The sequence below is a fragment of the Corythoichthys intestinalis genome, chromosome 16 (assembly GCF_030265065.1).
Source record: "Corythoichthys intestinalis isolate RoL2023-P3 chromosome 16, ASM3026506v1, whole genome shotgun sequence".
Classification (NCBI taxonomy): Eukaryota; Metazoa; Chordata; class Actinopteri; order Syngnathiformes; family Syngnathidae; genus Corythoichthys; species Corythoichthys intestinalis.
The window spans coordinates 9,271,327-9,292,889 of record NC_080410.1 but is presented as its reverse complement, the minus strand read 5'-3'; the positions used below and the strand labels follow the sequence as shown (position 1 = coordinate 9,292,889).

The 21,563-nt window shown below is 40.0% G+C and overlaps 1 protein-coding gene across 2 annotated transcripts in view; it reads right to left on the bottom strand.

Annotated features, from left to right (window-relative positions):
* prkcbb (protein kinase C, beta b) overlaps window positions 1-17,970 on the bottom strand; it is a 261,728-nt gene extending 243,758 nt beyond the window's left edge. For both annotated transcript variants that reach the window (XM_057860710.1, XM_057860709.1), the window contains exons 1-2: window positions 17,539-17,970; window positions 8,586-8,617 (exon numbers count right to left, since the gene is read on the bottom strand). In XM_057860710.1, the coding sequence (XP_057716693.1) occupies window positions 8,586-8,617; window positions 17,539-17,717 (211 nt within the window). In that variant the 5' untranslated portion in view covers window positions 17,718-17,970. The remainder of the gene's footprint in view (window positions 1-8,585; window positions 8,618-17,538) is intronic.
* Window positions 17,971-21,563: the final 3,593 nt, after the last annotated feature.

Here is a 21,563-nt window from a genome sequence, read left to right as displayed (position 1 = left end):
TAATAGCTGGTTGGGGGGGTACATCAGTAATCGATTTATAATCGAATCGTTAGGTGCCCAAAGATTCCCACCTCTACATGTTACTGTCCCACCATGCAGTCTTCATAATGTGAATTATTTTTAAACAAGAATAATATAGAAAAATGCTTGTATTTTTAAATGCACACACGCACACATGCATCATTGCCTCTTAAGCTCTCAAAACAGAACATTTTTTCGTCATCAAGTGAGTCCTCTCAAATCCACTCACGCTGCTGAGAACAACCGCTCACACACCCCCACACACACACCCAATAAGTTGCCACAGCACACTACTGCTATTGTTTAACAAGCTATACGATGATTGACACATTCGGTGGCTTTGAAAGTAGCGCTACAAAGCTTCTATGGCAAGATCAAAGCTTCAACGCCTGTCAATCATCGTTAACGTTAACAAGTGAACTCCAGTGCACTGGTGAGCAAGAAAAGCTGCTGGTGAGCAAGAAAAGCAGCAGGAGGGAGAGTGAGAGGCTGTACGAGCATGAAGCAGGAAAAACAAATATATACAGCATATTTTTTGATTAAAAACCCGATCCTCTGAAAAATGGTGCGATCGGCCTGATTTCCGATCACATGATCGGGACATCGCTATTAATTTACACATGATAATTTGTCATTAAGTCAAATCTTCATCATTCTTATTTGATTTCACTAGTCTAGATTGCGTAGGCATACCTAATCTTATGGCTGTACTGAGGGTTTGCTGCAGAGTCGAGGTGAGCGACTAAACAAAAGCAACGTCAAAGGTAATGCTACTTTTTGAACCAAGTATTGTTGGCAGTGTATCTTGTCCTCAGAGGAGCCTCCGCTTGAACCTTACCATTTCACAAAATAAATAAACCAATGGGCAATCAAATTTCTCCAATTTGGTTCTGTCTGAGGCTGAAATTGAAGAGGAGGAGGATTCTCACACTCGACCTGAATGCACTTTGTTGACTTGATTACTGCAACATCAATACAGAGGAAGAATCGCAAACAGTAGACGTATACAATATAAAAAACAAACAAGCTCTACACTGCATATCCACTGACAGACTGTGCAAACCGCTATACAAACAGTTTAATTCCAGTCCTCCTTGCAAAAAAAAGAAAAAAAGAAAAAACCCTGCCTAAAGCGTGTTGGAAAGATGACTGTATGGCGACTTTTGATCATTGTGCAAACTGCTTGTATTTATATAACTTTTGTTCTGGATACCTTCTGCCAGATCTATGAGAAGATATTATGGTTCTCAAGTACTTCTATTCTAAACTACACCCACAATGTATTAACTAGATTAATTAGATCAGATCACTTGATCGTAAATCTGGCCGATCAGGCCATTTTTCAGAGGATCGGAATCGGGTGAAAAGGGTCGGGGTTTTAATTTATGCCATATACAATTTATTTATTTATTTTAACTTATATTGTACTGGCTAGAGTCGCTAGTGTTTCAAACCAGTTGACATTTTACAGTACGTTACCGCCACCTTTTGGTCATAATAATTCACTGCATGCATCGTGTGACGCAGTTTGGAACACAAGCTCAATTACTTTCACAGTACACAGCCTGTCGGTCGCATTGACGCCGTTGTGCGATCGCTGTTACGTTTCTGCCTTGGAAACTATACTGTATGTCAAAGTATTTTACATCTATACCAACCTGTTAATATGCAGTGTTTACTCATCTTTAATTTTGCAGAAATGCGAAATCATATTGGAGGTATTGCCTCCTCGGTAGCCACCCTCCGCAAACATGTATTACATGTCGGTTGGCCCCCCTCTAAGCCGCGGCTGTCTGTAAGTTTTCTGTAGTATTCGCATACCAGCGATTTCGTTGGCTTTCGTTTTGGGCAAAAAAGTTCAGGAGTTTCACCTCCTCCAGCCATTGTGTAGCACAGCTGTCTCACTCACACTGTGCAACAACCGGTGGGGGAGGGTTTTGCCTGACAGCTGCAAGTGAGGGATTTCTACATGCATTTTTGGGACATAAAAAATAGTTTGATAGTTTAACCTTAGGGACGGTATAACGGAAAATGTTTGGGTTTTGAAACCATGACGTTTTCATACCACGATATACCTTAAAACCGGTAATCAGCACATGCTACTTTCAGTATAATACTATCACCTTTAATCAAAAAAGTTCTTCTTCAAACTGTTGTCACAAACGTATAGAATTGTGCAATATTTTGGTGAAATTATAATACAAAAAGAACTAGTCCCAATAATTTTGCTCTGACAATAAATTTGAGTTCACTCTTTTCTCCTCCTATCTCAACATTAATTCCCAGTTACCCCTCCACCTACAAAAAGACTGCCTTCCTCTGCAGGCAGTTCCCCCCTGCTGTTCAGCGGATGCATTCCTAAAGGACACTATTGACGCACCACATATTCACCCTGGATAATTATCAGCTATCACACCGCTGTGCTCAACAGCACCTCTTCCATCTTACGGCATATAGACAGTTGTGTTCCACTGTTGCTAGGAGACATGGAAATCCTTGAATACATCCAGTTGATGGTTGAATAAAATCATTTAAAAAAGAACATTCATCTGAGACAGACATCCGCCCATATTGTCAGCTAAGACCGAGGTCGTTTGTGAGGACAAGACATACAAAGTGAAGCTATGTCAGATGGACAGACCAGGAGATGATGTGTGCTAAAAGAAGAAAGTAGGAGGCATTGAAAGAAAAAAATGCAACAGACGATAAGGAATTTTAACAGGGAAACTGAAGTATGAAGAGATAATAGCTGACTGCATCAAGGTTACGTTGGGGCCTTAAACGGGGCCATTTACTGAGTCACAACATTGTGCTCCATCAGTTGGTTGTGGTTGGAAGAGGGCCGTAAAATATGCAACACCCTGATGCTTCATCATTGGAGGAAGTAACACTGTTTATACCGTCTGGTTCTGAGCACGCATGTACTAGGGGTGCACGATACTCATTTTTTCAAACCGATACCGATGACGATAGCTTCCTGCTCCTCAAAGCAGACACCGATAACCGATAATGAATATATAATGTAGAATTTTTTTAAATGTATAACCTGAGTTTTTGAACACCTGAAGGTTAAAAAAAAAACTAGTGGTTGATTCAACATAGATTTGCCTTTGATCTCACCAGATTTTTCATAATGACATGAACAAAAAAGTGCGTTTCACTTCTACACTGCCCGACAGCCAGCTAAGAATGAATGCACTTCCATAACCCACAAGGCTTGGTCTTTTCTTGCTTTTATGGGAAGACACTCATCTTAATATTGTGAAAGTACAACAGAAAAATACACATATTCAATACTTAATATACAACAAACTGCACAATACACTTATATACACAACTATTATATGAATAGCATAGCACACTAGCTTGAGCTACTAAAGCATTGGCTGGCTTCTATAACACAACTTATGAAGTTCTGTACATATGACCCTTTACTACATAAGTAAACATATATTGCACATCCATTTGTTATAGTAAACATAAAATACTTAAAGACATATATTTCCGAGGCGGAAACATAACAGAAAGCATTCACGAATGCCAATACTAACGCTAGACACCGCAATGTGTAAGAAGTGAATGAACCAAACTACTGTAACAAAAAATAGATGCAGCGAATTATTCTGACCAGCAGGTGGCAGCAATGGCTAGCAAATGGTCAATTGATTTCCCATAGTAGTGCGTAAACTGTAAAGCCAGCACAGTACATATTATCGGTCCAATTAATAATGTTATTGGATTTATCGAGATGACGTCATAATTTCTTTTATCGGACGGATAATTATCGGACTAATAATTATCGTGCACCAGTAGCATGTATGCACAAGTTTTCACCTTACTGTGGGTAGTTTTGCATTCAATGCAAAATTATCCGTTTACTATAATACTTGTACTTTTTTCTCCGTCAGTTTTTTCAGCGCGCTGCAAAGCTCATGCATTTTGATCAATTCTCACCGATCCAACTTTGAAACGTTCCAAATACCGTATTTTTCGGACTATAAGTCGCAGTTTTTTTTCATTGTTTGGCTGGTGGTGCGACTTATACTACGGAGCGACTTATGTGTGAAATTATTAACAAATTATTATATAATTTCATATGTTATTTTGGTGTTTTGGCGTGACACTGATGGTTTGGTAAACTTGTTAGCATGTTCTTTATGCTATAGTTATCTGAATAACTCTTAATAGCTATGTTACGTTAATATACCGGCCAAGTTCGCATTTTGCTGTTCATGCATCATGTATCATTATCATACGGCATGCGGTTCTCTATTGTATTTTATTATTTCAAATTGCCTTTCAAGATGACTTATCTTTTCTATGTGTTGGATTTTATCATTTAATTTCCCCCCAAAATGCGACTTATACTAGTACTTTGGTGCGACTTATCTATGTTTTTTTCCTCTTCGTTGTGCAATTTATGGCTGGTGCGATTTATTCTCAGGTGCGACTTATAGTCCGAAAAGTACGGAAGTCATGCGACACAGGCCCTTTCGATTTCGCCCTTAACCTTCACGATTGTGTCAAAAACATGTTCCATTCATTTCCAATGGCAGAAAAACTTAAAATTTAAAAATGTATCTTGCCCTACATTTTTTAAAATCCAATTCACATAATTTATACATGAAAAAAAAATCTGAAAAACTGGGCACAGAAATAAGTATAGCGTTTTGGTCAAAAAAGGGTATAGTTCCACTGAAATTTGATTTAAAAAAAAAAAAAAAAAAAAAAAACATCCAAATTTATTCCAAATGGCCCAATTTGACCTGATATCAACTGGAAGTTACCTGAAAAAACTCTAGAATCCAGCGGGAATGACCCAGAAAAGCACTTAAATCAATTGGAAATGACCCAGAATGTACAGGAAGTGACGGTAGACGTCCAATCCATTTGCTCGTTCGTTCACCCCTCTCAGTTAAAATGGACTGGACATCTAACGCCTTCAATGGCAGCCAATGAGATAACAAGGAAGTCATCTGAAAATGCCCCAAAATGTATAAATAGGTGACCAAAAATCTACAGAAAGGGACACATGGCATAGCAAAGCATCTCCGTGCAATTTCTCCAGAAATTGAATTTTTTAGTCTTTGATACTGTTGTAACTATAAACTCGCAAACACATTAAATTTCCAACTGTTATGCTAAATGAGTAACTGATCACTATTTGTATGTCCGTGCAGACTGAAACAGGACTCAGTTAGTATCGTCCATTGGTACATTTCTCGTTTGGGGCAGGAAGCGTGCCCATGTTGGAGGGGCAAATGAACATCTGTCAAAATGAATTGGACGTCTAGCGTTGTCAATGGCAGCCAATGAGTTAATAAGGAAGCAACTCGAAAATGCCCAAAATCAATTGAAAGTGACCAGAGTGTGCCCCAAAATCCACAGAGTCCCCTAAAATTAAAAGTAAATGAGACTGAAATGCTCCAAAGTCAATATTTTCACTATGGCGAAATGCCACTCCAAGTCAAAATGGACGTTTAGGCCGTCAATAGCAGCCAATGAGGTAATAAGGAAGCAACCTAAAAATGCCCAAAAACAACAGGAATTGACCCAAAATCAACAGAAGAAACCTGTAAGTAACCTAAAATTACCATATTTTCCGCACTTCAAGGCGCATCGGAGTATAAGGCGCACCTTCGATGAATGGCCTGTTTTAAAACTGTTTTCATACATAGGGCACACTGCATTATAAGGCGCAGGGAGTTTTTTTTGGCTTTGTTTTGCTTCTTTTTATAATAAGGTGCAGTAGTAGTAGTGGTTGGGGTTGCGTTATACATCCACTAGATGGGGCTGTGCTAAAGGGACTGTCATGCCATGATTAACCAATATTGATCCTTATATATTGCGCATCAGATTATAAAGTGCAGTGTCTGCTTTTGTGAAAGTTGGAAGTTCTTTAGGTGTGCCTTAAAGCCAAATTATAATGGACGCGTTTGCGGTCCGGGTTCGGCAAGTTATAGCACCGGAAACAATCCGTTTCCATTCTATCCTACTGTTCTAATTATGCCGGCCGCGTCAGCGATACGGATTGACTGCTGACCATCTCCAACGTGCCGGAGACCTCCGGATGGTTTGGGCTATTTTCTATTTTTGCCATAAACGCATCTGTCAAAATGGGCGGAGCCGGTTCACAGGCCAGGTGCTTATTCACGGTTTAAACGCTAGTGAACATGGACGAAGAACACTTCATCAGCAGATCCTTTTTGCAAGGACAACATTAAAAAGGAATCTGCATTGAACACCATAGCAAAAGCTTTGAGGATGGGCAGTGAGTTTTGATGCAAGTTATGTAATTCAAGCCAGTAAGGACATACTAGAGAACAGGTTGTTGGCGTGGTCGGGGTGCCACAAACCCATGGTAAAAGCAAAAATAAAATTCGAGAAAAAATGTTCAGTCAAATCAAGTCCACCTCTCTCTCCCCGCTTCTCTTTTGAGTACAGACTTTGTGTGTTTGTCGTAGAGCTGAAACGAATACTCGAGCAACTCGAGTAACTCGAGTTTAAAAACTGATCCGAGCAATTTTATTCACCTCGAGGAACCGTTTAATTTTGACAGCTCTAAGCATCACGTTTTGCCCTGACTACTTTTAATGCGGAACAACGCACTGATGTCACGTGCGTAGAGGAAGAAGCAATAAAAAAACAAAACAAAACCTTATTGCAGCCGACAGCCGCTACAAACTATGCCGACGTTGCTAATAACTAACCCGCATGATGCTACTGTATTAGCAGGTTGCGTCTGATGCGTCTCATAGATATCACATGTATGTTGAAATAGATGCGAAATAACAGTCAGAGGCGTTAGTAAACAGCCGCCATCTTAAAGCAATAGACTTCTCAACGCTAATAAAAGGGATTAACGTTACTGTCACTCGCTCACGTAACGTTAGCCCTGCAGGGGGCTAGGTTTCTATTAATTATGACCACTGTCGATGCGTGGCTAACGTGTCTTACATATAGGATTTATTTAATCTGTGAAAACATAGCGCTGTAGAGTGATGATGGTGTAAAATAAAAACTTAATCATGCTAAATGTCAATTATAGCTCAGGAGTCATTGCTGGATAAAACACCAAGTAGCACTGATCCCTAATGTGCTCCAATACAGCAGGTATCATACTGTAACGTTGACAAAGACTCACCCGCTTCGTTAGGTTGCAATTATTTATTTTTTGGGAACTTGTGCAACAACCAACACACAACTGCTGTCTGCCGCAGCGGACACACACGCACCTGCCAGAACTAAACAACAACAGGAAGGCACGTTTCTCGCTCTCCCGCACCTCCCTCATCTCCGCCCGTCATGCGGTGCATTCAGGAACGCATGCAAATATCCCCGCCATATTATAACCTGATATGTTACAATACATTTATTTTGAACACTGCAAAAACTCAAACTCCTATCAGGACTTACAGTTAGACTAACTTAAAACTTAACTAGAACTTAAAAATAGCTTGACACAAATGGAAATTGAAATAAAACACGTGGGAAAAAGCCTAACTTTGTGTGTTATCAAGCGTGATGGCATTTTTAGGTAAGAAACACATATTGAGCTCTTATATATAAGCTCAAAGTTTTTTGAGTGAAAGCAGTGAATTAGTCTTTTTAGTCTAGTCTCATCTGAGATGCAATTGTTGGCTGTTTTCAACAATGTACATCGAAAATAAAGACATTGATTGACTAAAAATGGTTCAATATTAGATAAAATGTCTTGTTTTCTCATGAATATTTATAATTGCTCTTTACCTAAAAAAATTTATATTTAATCCGATTACTCGATAGAATTTTCAGTCGATTACTCGTTTACTAAAATATTCGATAGCTACAGCCCTAGTTTGTCGTTTTTAATGCCACATTATCGCGCACGATCACGCGAGAGCTCCTGACGGGACGGAGCTGCCGGGCCGCAGTTGTGCGCGGCCGGTATATTTCGTCCCATTTTTGACATACTGCGGAGCACGCAGTCAACACGGAGCTTGGCAAATCCGTACTGCAAACGCGTCCGGTATAATTTGGCCTTTATAGAGTGGAAAATATGGTACCAAAGTGAAAGTATATAGTGAAAAAGAGTGAGGGTAATAAACTTTAAGATTTCGTAATTTCGGAACTTGACCTCAGAGGTTCTACTCTCCTGAAAATGATATAAAACAATTTCAAGAACTAAATACTATAGACATAGAGCAATACAAAATTTCATAAACCACAAATGAAAGCTAAAAACCTGTTTTTCTGGAGATCAACAGAACACAATGTGCCTCAGTTGTCTTGCAGTAAGATTAGCATTTTATCTGTTCATTGTACACATAATTAACATACACCTACAGATGGATCCTCTGTATGAGTATCATCACTTCCAGCCTCCTCTTCCAGGCTTGTGCCTCCGCCATCAGTTTCAAAACGCATCTTTCCTTCCTAACATTTAATCAAGTAAGTATTTCTGGGTGTATCAGCATTTGGATCTCACAGATGAATGTAGATAATACTAGTTTGTGCTAGAAAGGGCTTATGTTAAAACTCTGTGTTAAATTGTCAGAGAGGAGAAGGAGGGGATGTCCTCCTACCTTGACATTGGAATCCCTGCTTGCCAAACCCCCTGTGGAGAGAACACACACAAGAAACAGGTTGACAGGTTGTGCAGGCACAGTCATGCACAATCATGCAAACAGCTGTGTGTGCTCATTTTTATATTGCAGCTGTAAATAGATGATGGACATGTGCAATCACTTAGCACTCTCATTGTTCTTACAGCACACTGATGGATGGATGGATGGATGGATGGATGGATGGATGGATGGATGGATGGATGGATGGATGGATGGATGGATGGATGGATGGATGGATGGATGGATGGATGGATGGATGGATGGATGGATGGATGGATATGGTGTAATTATTTTGAGACCCCCCCCCAAAAAAAAGAAAACATAAATTGTCTACGAACATGCACACAGTTACACTTCTCCTGGGTCTAGGTCATGTATCCATTATCAAATTAAAAATCCATCATCATGGGACTTGCTTAATTGCTGATTTGGGAGAAACGCACAACAAAGCTAAAAATACACTCGTCAAATTAGGACAACCTAAAGACAAATTAATTTTAACTTGAGTGCAACCCTGGTGGGCTGAGGAAATCAAAGCCTTGGAAGATGCAGAAGAAAGATTGTTTTGTCAGCAGACGATTACGTACTTTGGTTTTGTTTGATGGTCTGAAAACCGCAGCTTTTCTCGCTCAGTAACTCAGCTAGTTATTTACACAAAGTCTGCATATGGAACGTAATGATCCATTTTTACTACTAATATGGACTTTGTTCCCATTAAATGCACTAGTACACGTGTCTTACCAGCAGTTTTGCTTTCGTCACTTTTGCCACTTAACCTAATGAGCGTACAATTAAAGCTTTAGTGAGCGACTGTCCTGCAATTCAGTGGCATATTCTCCATGACTGATTTCAACCACTAGGACAGTTCTTGTCAAATAGTTGGAGAGCAAGGCCAGGGGTGGCGCATGTGACCTCGGGGAACATACTTTTTTGCCGTACAAAGTGTAATTGGACATCCACTCAGTATTTTTAACCAAACAAGAGCACACAGCAAAGAGAACTGGAGATATGAAGAGCTTAGACTAGGAGATATGACGAAGCGTATGTAATGTCATTTCGGTCAAATTTTTTGGCATATTGTCAACATAAGTTTATGTTGCTAATCAATTTGAATTGTTTTTATTTCATTTTTATTTTTCAGTGTCAAATGGTCAAAAAATGTATCTTGAGTATATTTGTACAGTTTGGATGTGACTTTTTTTTCAAGTTTTTAATTCAGAAAAATTAAGTCTTACCTGTTACAAACAAAACAATGTTCATAAAGTTATACTTTATTGTAAGTTGATGGATATATTTTTTCTTTAATATTAAAAAGAACACAATGTTATGCCGAGTTGTACTTATAATAAGAGTGTGACAATATCTCGATACGGCGATATATCGCAATATTTTGCAACCCGATCAGTTATCGATATCCTCCCGCCAAGTATTGATACTTTTCTTTGACATATAGGCCATACAATGGAGTATGGATGCTGTAAACTGCTTAATGTTTGTTGAGCAATTTATTGGCACAGGGGGCGCTCAAGAGTGGCGGTGAAGGTAATGTGCGCGCAAGTTGTCGAGAGAAGGAGAGAGGGAGCTACATGAGGGATGAAAAAAAAAAAGTTCAGCGAGAACGGTGGAGAAAAAACGTGAGAAATATATTCCTACAAATAACGCACTTTAGATTTTACACCAACAAGAAAGGATGCGAGGTGAACAAGGACGTTGCTGGATGCAACAAAAATAAGGTTCACTGGAAAAACAATAATTATGTACAGCCACTTGCAGCTGGTGACGAAGTGGTCACCGGATTTCTTCACTGCTTCGCTTTCATCATCTGAGGTAAGAAAGTTTTGCAGTGTAATTCATTTTTTTAATTGACATGTATTTATTTTGAGGGCATTTGGTGTTAAATGCTATAAAATAAACCAGGACCCTAAATTGGATAGAAAAGAATATCAAACAAGCCTACATTAATTTACTGCTTTGATATTGAGAACCACTTTCCATCTAATTTACTATACAAACTGTTAATACTGCCATTTTGATACAATAAACTGTAAAAATGGTTTGAATAGCTTCCAAGCTATACAGTGGAGCAAATAAGTATTTAGTCAACCACCAATTGTGCAAGTTCTCCTACTTGAAAAGATTAGAGAGGCCTGTAATTGTCAACATGGGTAAACCTCAACCATGACAGACAGAATGTTGACAAAAAAAAAATCACATTGTTTGATTTTTGAAAAATTTATTTCCAAACTAGAGTGGAAAATAAGTATTTGGTCACCTACAAACAAGCAAGATTTCTGGCTGTCAAAGAGGTCTAACTTCTTCTAACGAGGTCTAACGAGGCTCCACTCGTTACCTGTTTTAATGGCACCTGTTTTAACTCATTATCGGTATAAAAGACACCTGTCCACAACCTCAGTCAGTCACACTCCAAACTCCACTATGGCCAAGACCAAAGAGCTGTCGAAGGACACCAGAGACAAAATTGTAGACCTGCACCAGGCTGGGAAGACTGAACCTGCAATAGGCAAAACGCTTGGTGTCAAGAAATCAACTGTGGGAGCAATTGTTCGAAAATGGAAGACATACAAGACCACTGATAATCTCCCTCGATCTGGGGCTCCATGCTAGCTCTCACCCCGTTGCATCAAAATGATAACAAGAACGGTGAGCAAAAAGCCCAGAACCACACGGGGGGACCTAGTGAATGACCTACAGAGAGCTGGGACCACAGTAACAAAGGATACTATCATTAGCACAATGCGCCGCCAGGGACTCAAATCCTGCACTGCCAGACGTGTCCCCCTGCTGAAGAAAGTACACGTCCAGGCCTGTCTGCGGTTCGCTAGAGAGCATTTGGATGATCCTGAAGAGGACTGGGAGAATGTGTTATGGTCAGATGAAACCAAAATAGAACTTTTTGAATACTGAATTGCATCCGAAGAACACCATACCCACTGTGAAGCATGGGGGTGGAAACATCATACTTTGGGGCTGTTTTTCTGCAAAGAGACCAGGACGACTGATTTGTGTAAAGCATGGGTGTCCAAACCTGTCCTCAAGGGCCACTGCGGGTCCTGGTTTTTGTTCCTACCAATCGAGCACAGACAGTTTAACCAATTGAGTTTTTGCTAAAGCAAGCAGCACCTGACTGCAATCAAGTGATTACACTTGTGAGACACCAGATTGGTGAAAAGATGTCGTCTTGTTTTGCAGGAATGAAATCCAGCACCCACTGCGGCCCTATGTGGAATAGTTTGGACAACACTGGTGTAAAGGAAAGAATGAATGGGGCCATGTATCGAGAGATTTTGAGTGAAAATCTCCTTCCATCAGCAAGGGCGTTGAAGATGAGACGTGGCTGGGTCTTTCAGCATGACAATGATCCCAAACACACAGCCAGGCCAACAAAGGAGTGGCTTCGTAAGAAGCACTTCAAGGTCCTGGAGTGGCCTAGCCAGTCTCCAGATCTCAACCCCATAGAAAATCTGTGGAGGGAGTTGAAAGTCCGTGTTGCCCAACGACTGCCCCAAAACACCACTGCTCTAGAGGAGATCTGCATGGAGGAATGGGCCAAAATACCATCAACACTGTGCGAAAAGCTTGTGAAGAGTTACAGAAAACGTTTGGCCTCCGTTATTGCCAACAAAGGGTACATAACAAAGTATCGAGATGAACTTTTGGTATTGACCAAATACTTATTTTCCACCATGATTTGCAAATAAATTCTTTAAAAATCAAACAATTTGATTTTCTGGGGGTTTTTTTTCAACATTCTGTCTCTCGTGGTTGAGGTTTACCCATGTTGACAATTACAGGCCTCTCTAATATTTTCAAGTGGAAGAACTTGCACAATTAGTGATTGACTAAATACTTTTTTGTCCCACTATAATTACACATCCTGTGCCTGACCCCTCCACGTTCTTGGGGTTATCAAGCCCTCAAACAGAGATGCGCCTACATTTTTTGACAGCAAAGTTATTTATAACATTAGTGAAATTGAGTTTTTGAGCAAGCTCACGCTCAATGGAGAGCATGGCTAGGTTGTTAAGCCAGCCCTAGGATATGGTGAAGCCCTAGGTAGTTTCTTATTATTTTCATTTTACTGAAGGCTCGCTCTACTCCAGCTACAGTCACTGGCAAAGACAAGAAAATGCGTAGCTGCTGCTCGTTTGTGCTTTTTCGGTGATGGATTCGTATTAGCGTTTGCTATAATACACAGTGGGTTGTAAACCCAAGATAAATCCAGCCGCCAGACAAGAGTCTTTTCAGCCTCGCGCACCTGCTCCCCACAGACTAACGTATATCCCTGATCTCCCATCACCTTCTCTCTCCTCGGCTCAACGCGAGCAGCATGTCTTGTCACACCGCAGCTCATAGGCTACAAGCGGCCGGTGACAGACTCGAATCAGGCTTTGGTCAAGGTGATCGTGAATGTAAACATTCAGTGTTAGCGGCTGTTGTTCACTTACCGACATCACTGTCCACAGCCAAGTCTAGCCCTAATTCTCTGGTTTCTTGTCCCCCTTTTTTAAAACGTCAACATTTTTTCTTGTTCACCTCTATAATCTTCATCTCTTTTTCTTCTTTTCTTTTCTTTTCTTTTCTGCGCACCCGATTTATGACGCCTCACCATGTTTAGAGTTTATAGCAATGACAGATTTTAAATTCCCGCTTCAGGGCACGTACGTACTGTAGCCTTGAGTGCGCCAAAGCGGGGTCAAACCATTCTCTGCTAAGACAGAGGGGGTGGAGGTGTGTGTGTGGGGGATCGGCATTGTGCAAAAAATATATATGGCGGAAAACACTCAGGTGACTTGAAGTTCTGCTCTGGGACCCCCAATTTTGCCAAATTTCAAAACTGTCCTATATGCATGTGTGATACATCATTGGGAAGCTTAAAATCTCAATTTTCTGGGGGAAGAAAAATTTTGAACAGAAGGGCATATTTTTCTTTTTTAATTTTTAAACAGTAAAACCCTAACTGGAGGTGAGAGCACGCGAGAGCAGAATTAAAGACGCCACGACTTTCACAAGATATTATCGCGTACTTACATTGTTTCGATCCAAAAACTCCACGTAGCATGTCTCACCGAGTGTCAAGACACAAATGTGAATGGCTAAAGTTGGATTTTTGGGGGATTTTATGAGTGAAACATGGTAATATAACAAGGGTCGCGATGCAGAAATCGCAGACATCAAGGAGTGGTCGAGGCTTTCATTTTCATCTATTAACCCTTTTAAACGCTTTTTTTTTGTTTTTTTCTTTGTTTGGATCGATTATTTATCATCTAAAATATTGGGGGAAATGCGACAGTAACAAAAAAAATACTGTTAAGCGATAGTTATGAGGTAGATATCTGTGACTTTTTTACGGACACCAATTTTTTTCATTGTGACATAATTTGTTAAAAGTTTAAAATATGCGAGTGAATAATTTTTTGAAGTCGTTCTTTTTTAAAAAAATAAATATTAGACATCAATTAATGATTCTAAGCTAAAAATGACAGACATTTCGAATAATAAATACTATAAATAATAAATTACTTACCTTCTTTTTATGGCTAGGTTGAAACAAAAGCGATTCCGCGACGTCTGTAAACGGGGGTTTCCAGGGTAAAACGGACAAATGAAAAATAGTTCGGGGGCTGAATGCGCCATGAATCTGCCATGGCAGCATATAGACCTATTGTTCTATAAAACACAACAGTTCTTTTGGCTTAAAATACAGCAGTTTATTTTAAAGAGGGATGCAAGAGCAAAAACTGCTTTTTCAGCCTCGTCTGTGTTTTCCGCCAAATATATTTGAAATATTTAATGTTAAAGTTTTTAAGTATATATCGAGTAGAAGATAATATTTAATCAGACAATGATCTATATAAAAAAAGAAATATGTGAGTGTAAAGCAAAATAAATTAAGGGTCATTCAATGGCCCTATGGTCCTGAGGCCCAGGACAGCAAACCTGGTTGCGCCCCCCTGTCGACGGGCTTGATCGTAAACCATGTATCGTACGGTGACCAAACGTCCTCTTTTGCCCGGACATGTCCACCTTTCACGTCGTGTCCTCGTAATCCGGCCGGGTTTTATAAATTCATGAAAATGTCCGGTTTTTATGATTTTTCACGGGATCAATTTGAAGAGAATCCCTCCGGCCGCTGGGGGGCAGCGCTTGCCTGCGTTGTCGTGGCTCCTACTAGTAGGGGCGGGAGAACGAGTACAGTTTACCCCTTGTACTATGGGGCATTACCGCCATCTACTGGGTTGACGGTTTGGCAAGAAAACAGGCAGTTACAGACTACATTAAGGAGTAGTTTTAAGAGACGTTTATAGTGCTCCGTACACCTTTCTGTAAGTTTATCTTCTGTTAATGTCGCTCATGTGTCTTCTGTTATATACTATGCAATATATGGGTACAAAGATATGTAGTATGTTGTATTAGTCTTGTATTAATTGTTCTGCATTCGTGTATTTGGTTGAATGTTAGTATTATATTCTAAGTAGGAGCGCCTGCACAGTTGTTAAGTGTTTTACTATAAATACGTATATAATGGCAACTGTTGACTTCCGTCGGAGGTTTGTACTGGCGTGATCTGTAAAATCCAGTTTGGTGTTGCATCGTTGTGCGACAGATGATTGTAAACTTATATAGCAAAGTATGATTTTGCCTCGTCTCCCGGTACTCGCTAATAGGGTAGCTATCAGTGAGCTAACTAAGCCGCGCTACGCATTATGGGAAACGTAGTTTTGAACTGCTGCGTTTGGAAACATGCCGGTTGAATAGTTTGTCAATTTATTTTAGTTATTTTTTGCGTGCAATCTAGAACATTGAATGAGAATAAAAATTGAGTGGGAATAACAATTTCTCAACGACAATTGTCGTGATAATAATTTATAAAAATTAGAGCTGAAACGAGTACTCGAGCAACTCGAGTAACTCGAGTTTAAAAACTGATCCGAGTAATTTTATTCACCTCGAGTAATCGTTTATTTTGACAGCTCTAAGCATCACGTTTTGCTAGGACTACTTTTAATGCGGGACAACGCGCTGTCACGTGCGGAGAGGAAGAAGGGGAAAAAAAAAAACTTACCGCAGCCGACAGCCGCCACAAACGACGCCGACGTTGCTAAATACTAGCCCGCACAATGCTACATTGGTAACAGGCAGCGTCTGGCGCGTCTCATAGAGATCACATGTATGTTGAACTAGATGCGAAATGACAGACTCGGCCGCGTCTGGGCAGCGTTTGTAAACAGCCGCCATCTTAAAGCAGTACAGCGCTAAGCGCTAATAAAGAGCGCTAATAAAGAGCGCTAAGCACTAATAAATAAGATTAACGTTACTGTCGCTACTAGCTCATGGAACGTTAGCCCTGCGGATGGCTAGGTTTCAATTAATTATGACCACTGTCGATGCGTGGCTAACGTGTCTTACATACAGGCTTTAACATAACATAGCATTGTGGATTGATGAGGGTGTAAAATAAAAACTTAATCATGCTAACTATCAATTTTAGCTCAGTAGTCATTGCTGGATAAAACACCAAGTAGCACTGGTCCCTAATGTGCTCCAATACAGCCTGTATCATACATTTATTTTGAACACTGCAAAAACTCAAAATCCTATCAGGATTTACAGTTTAGACTAACTTAAAACTTAACTAGAACTTAAAAATGGCTTGACACAAAGAGAAATTCAATTGAAACACGTGGGAAAAAAATCCTAACTTTTAAGTGATGTGTGTTATCAAGCGTAACGGCATTTTTAGGTAAGATATATATATATATATATATATATTAATAAGATCTAAAAGTTTTTTGAGTGAAAGCAGTGAATTAGTCTTTTTTTTTTATTCTAGTTACACTTGAGATGCAATTGTTGGCTGTTTTCAACAATATACAACGAAAATAAAGACATTGATTGACTGAAAATGGTTCAAGATTAGATGAAATGTCTTGTTTTCTCATGTATATGTATAATTGCTCTTCACCTAAAAATATATTTGTTTTATCCGATTACTCGATTAATCGATAGAATTTTCAGTCGATTACTCGATTACTAAAATATTCGATAGCTGCAGCCCTAATAAAAATGTTTATGTGCCACAAGCCTACTGTGTGTCTGTATTGACTGTACTATATTTCCACGGGTCTGCATGATATATATTTTTTTCCATTATTTATTTATTTAATTTTTTTGCGTTGTTTTTTTTTTTTTTTTTTTTTTTTTTTTTTTTTTTTGATTAATTTTTAGTAAAAATAAAGCCTGTTGAGCAAAAAACATATTTCCATATACAGTAGTATATAATATATACTATTTGGCTTTTTTTTTTTTTTTTTTTTTTTTTTTTTTTGAATAAAACTGAATTTTTCTGTCCGGACGGAGGAGGCACACTTTAAATATATTAAAGTGATATAGGCATCTTTGAGTGAACTTCGAGTAAAATTCAAGTATCTCGAGGCCGGGCAAAATGTCCTCTTTTTTGGAAATCAAAATATGGTCACCCTAATGTATCGCGAATCGTATAGTATCGTGAGGTGCCCTGAGGTTCCCACTTCTAACTTATAATGATAATTTTATAGACAAATGATACCGTTAATAGTGGCGGTAGAGTTGTGAGGGGGCGTAACAGAAAATAATTGAGAATCACTGCACTAGGACAAACAGAATGCTGTACGAATGTGTGGACCTTAACTGGATCTCAGTGATGGAATTTATTTCAAAACGTCTTCCTTTTTAGCAAACATCTCTTTCTGTGGCTGGTGCATCAACAAGTGCAGGCTATAATAACAATGGCAGTGTATTTTGGGAACAACGAGTTTTTATTCACGCAGATTATCATGTACAGCTGCATCTCATCAACAAAATACGCGCTTTACACTTGAACAATATTTCGTTTAAGTCCACTAATGCTCACCAGATGAAGTCGGTGCAGTGGCTGCAGAAGGTGGGCTGCTTGAAGAAGCGTGCGATGAATTTATGGTCCTTCACTTCGTGGACGTTCTTCTGACGGAGCGCTCCTTGGCGGGCGAAGCCCCTCATGGGCTGTCGGGGTCCATCCTCGCCGTCGCTGTTGGCCGCTGCACTGTCAGCCATGCTCCAAACAACTACCTGAGTTTTAACTTTAAACTTTCACAGCCAAGTTATCGCCACACCCAAAAATATTACAGGTGTGATTGGGTTTTTTTGTTTGTTTGTTTGTTTGTTTGGTATTGGGGATTTAGGGATGTTGAGCAAATTAAAGAGCGACGCTGTAAACCTGCTGCCCAATGTTTGATTGTCTTTCGGATTTAATGCTGCGCCGAGGTGACGAGCGTGGAAGTCGCTGCTCTCATTCAAACTGCTTCCTCGTTTGCCTCCCAGCACGAGAACGCGCGCGCACCAGAGAAAAGAGAGAGAGAGAGAGAGAGAGAGAGAGAGAGAGAGAGAGAGAGAGAGAGAGAGAGAGAGAGAGAGAGAGAGAGAGAGAGAGAGAGAGAGATTGCTCAAGTGCCTTTCTTCTTGAAAAAAAAGTATGCAGGAAAAGGTGCATGATGACCAAAAATAGGGCAAACGACAATTTTTGGTCATTAAAAAAATAAAATGGAATGTTATCAATTTTAACAACATTATTTTTTACTTTATCAATTAATATTGTATATTTTTATCATTTTTTTAAACTATAAATACTAGGGATGTCCCGATCGTATATTTTTGCACCTCAGTCCGCGTCGACAGTGGCGGTCCTGGCTACTTTCGCGCCCTGGGTGAAACCCCCCCCCGACATCAAACACAAGAATGTGTTACGTTTTTTACGTTATTTTATTAAAATAGTCTATCCCCCGCCCAGAGGCTTAGCAAGGGTCCCCGGGGGCCCTAAGCAACAGGCAACATGGGGCCCTTTGAGCATGTGCAAGTAAGGGGGACAGTTGGACTTGTAGCAATAGCATACCGTATTCTACTGACTAGCTGGTAAGTTATACTGCTTTTACTTAATAAGGATAACATTCTGGCACAGAAGTGAATCATGTAACATCTTATCAGTCTGGCTGATCAGTGTGTATGGTGATTCTAAACACTGATTTAATGTTCTAGGTAACATCTTAATGTATGAAGAAACGCTAGCATCCTGCAATGCTGTTAGCAAACGCTAACAAGCTAGTTACAACAAGTTAAGGCAGTTAATTGGTTTACTTCTACTAGTCTGCAGTGCTTCGACTACATTAGGACATAAAACTACAGTAACATAGTACACTCACCACTGTCTTGCTTCCTTTTCTCCTCTTCTGCTTTTTTTTCTTTCTTTTTTTATTTCCAGACAGATAACTTTTCATTTTGCCAATTAAAAAAGGGCCCGATCGCCGCGCACTCACTCTGAGTCACGTGACACACATACATATTTGTGCAGTAAAATGAACACGAAGGTGGGGGCGGGGGGTTCGAGTGCGCGCTGCGTGCGGTCATCTTGGCCATAAAAGTGACGAAAACTAAGCACTTTACACTCATATGGATGTACAACATCATTTTAAGATGCTAAACTAACACCTTCCCTCTTAAAGCAAATGTGCAATGCGAATATAAAGTAAAGAACACTCTCCTCGACGCAGCGAGAACGAGTGGGATCAACCAGCTGACGTAACAGGAAAAACGCGAAACGGTCGCGCTGATTACGGCTCTAACTTATCATAAGAACTTTATGGCATGAAGAGGAAATACTTACATTCGTTCATGGACGCACAGATTAATCCTAGCAGGTGGGGTGGCCGTCCTCTGCTCAAAATGCGCACCTTACGCTTACGCCTATTCTCGTTCTCAGAATATGCAGCGCTTTTGACAATAACAGGACTGGTTGCTATGGGAACATACGCAGTGGCATACCGCATACCCAAGTAACCTTGCTAAAAGGAGTATTAAAATTGCTAATAAAATCGTTTAGGATTATTTTAGATGCATATATGTTATATTTTTCTTATAGAGTACTGAACGAGGAATATGACAGACCCATTAATGGACTTTCTTGGAAAAAAAAATCACCATTTCTTTAAGTAGTCACATGAATAATGAGGTGGCCTGCGAAAAGCTGTACAGGGTACGGCGCCCCGCCATCCTCCTTGCTTTTCCTCTGAGAGTAACTCACTCACTCTGCAGTTGCGAGCAGCTGATCCCCTCCCCGTCCCCCCTGCCTCCTCACACACGACCTTCAGCAGCAGTTGACATGGTAAGGGGCGCCCTAGCGCCCACTCTACTAACTTGACGTGGAAATAAGCGGTATTAGTCTAGAAAACTAGCGGATTTTTTTTTTCTTTTTTTCTCTGGAGGGCGCTTCTGCGCCCCCAAATAGATTGCGCCCTGGGCGGTCGCCCACATTGCCCATAGCAAAAACCGCCTGTGCGTGTCAGTTGATTTTGAGAATCTGGCAATACAGCGTACCGATCCGATACCGGAAAAAAAAGTGTTGTTAGAAAAAAAAACAACAACAAAAGGTTTTAAGCATGTTACTGTCCCACCGTGATCCCTTCATAATATGAATGATTTTTTTTAAATGAAGACTAATGTAAAAAATTGCTAGCCCAAGGATAGAATACGTTGGCCGAGAGGTGTCAGGCGAAATGCAAAGTCCAAACACTTTGCAAATAGAAAAAGCAAGAACCCCAATTGCAAACGCTTTGCAAAAGAAAAAAAGCACGAATGCAAACTGCCACAACACCATCCCCACTTCCTAAAGCGCAATCGCAGATTGGCAAAAGCACGAACCCCAATTGCCACAACACGGCAGCAAATAGCTCGCAGCACAAATGCAAATTGCCACAACACAATCCCAATTCCTAAAGCGCGATTGCAAATTGGCAAAAGCACGAACGCCAATTGCCACAACATGACAGCAAATGGCTCGCAGCATGACCACAAAAGGCTCGCAAGACAATTGCAAAGACCCAGAAATTAAAAATAAGTAAATAAATAAATAAATAATAAAAAAGACGGTGTGTCGCGGCACGTCTTTTTTGTTGAAAAACACTGGAATATGGTATGCCCGCTGGTGGCTTGCCATTGTAGTTATCCTTGTCAAAAATTGTACCCCCTGGGCGGACTCACTGCGCTGCATTGATTTGCTTGATTTCCATGTTTAGGTTATGTAGTTATCTACTTAGTTTTAAAACTTGGCCCATCCATCAAAAAAAGCTTTTTTTTCTTCTGTCGGATAACGTAACATACATAGAATGTAAAAAAGGCAATGTTTTAATGTTTTACTCGTAGGATGACTTATAACTGTTATTACTATAATTAAAGTCCTGTACGGAGATTCTCCAGTTTAATAAATGTCAATGTCCAAAATATATAAATGTGGTTCTTTTCTGGCTTCAATTAATTGTTTAAGTTGACATAACTCATAAACTAATGTGTCTGTCTGTGCGCGCTACCGAGCAAGGGCATACAATTTTTGGCAGGGGTAACTCCATTGACAAGACACCGGTGGTGGCTCTGTTGTACAATTAGCATCTTTAGTTGGGAAAATTTAAACTCCGCTCACCATTTTGGCGATGGTCTCTGGCAGTTCATTGTCCACATTTTCAATCCTTGGTTCTTGCTCAGTTGTTGTTGTCGCTTTTGAAAGCTTAAGTTTGAAAAAATTACGTATATCTTGCCTCTTCAGTCCTCGAGTGGTTCTGGCTAAGCAAAGCAAATGACCGTCTGAGGTGCTAGTCACATGATCAGTTTGAAAAATAATTTTGTGATGAAGTGCGCCCTGTGCAGTTGAAGAAGCGATGCATACACAGCGAGTCCATTTCTCTTATCCAATAGTTGATTTTGGTGGAGTCTTATAGTGGTGTTGTCACATGGTTAGCTGCCGGGCTTCTAGCGTATGACTCTAGCGACATAAACAGTCATCTGTTCAACCCGATCAATTTGAACCCGAGATGAACAATAATGAGCATGACAGCACTGTCGATATTTCACAAAACG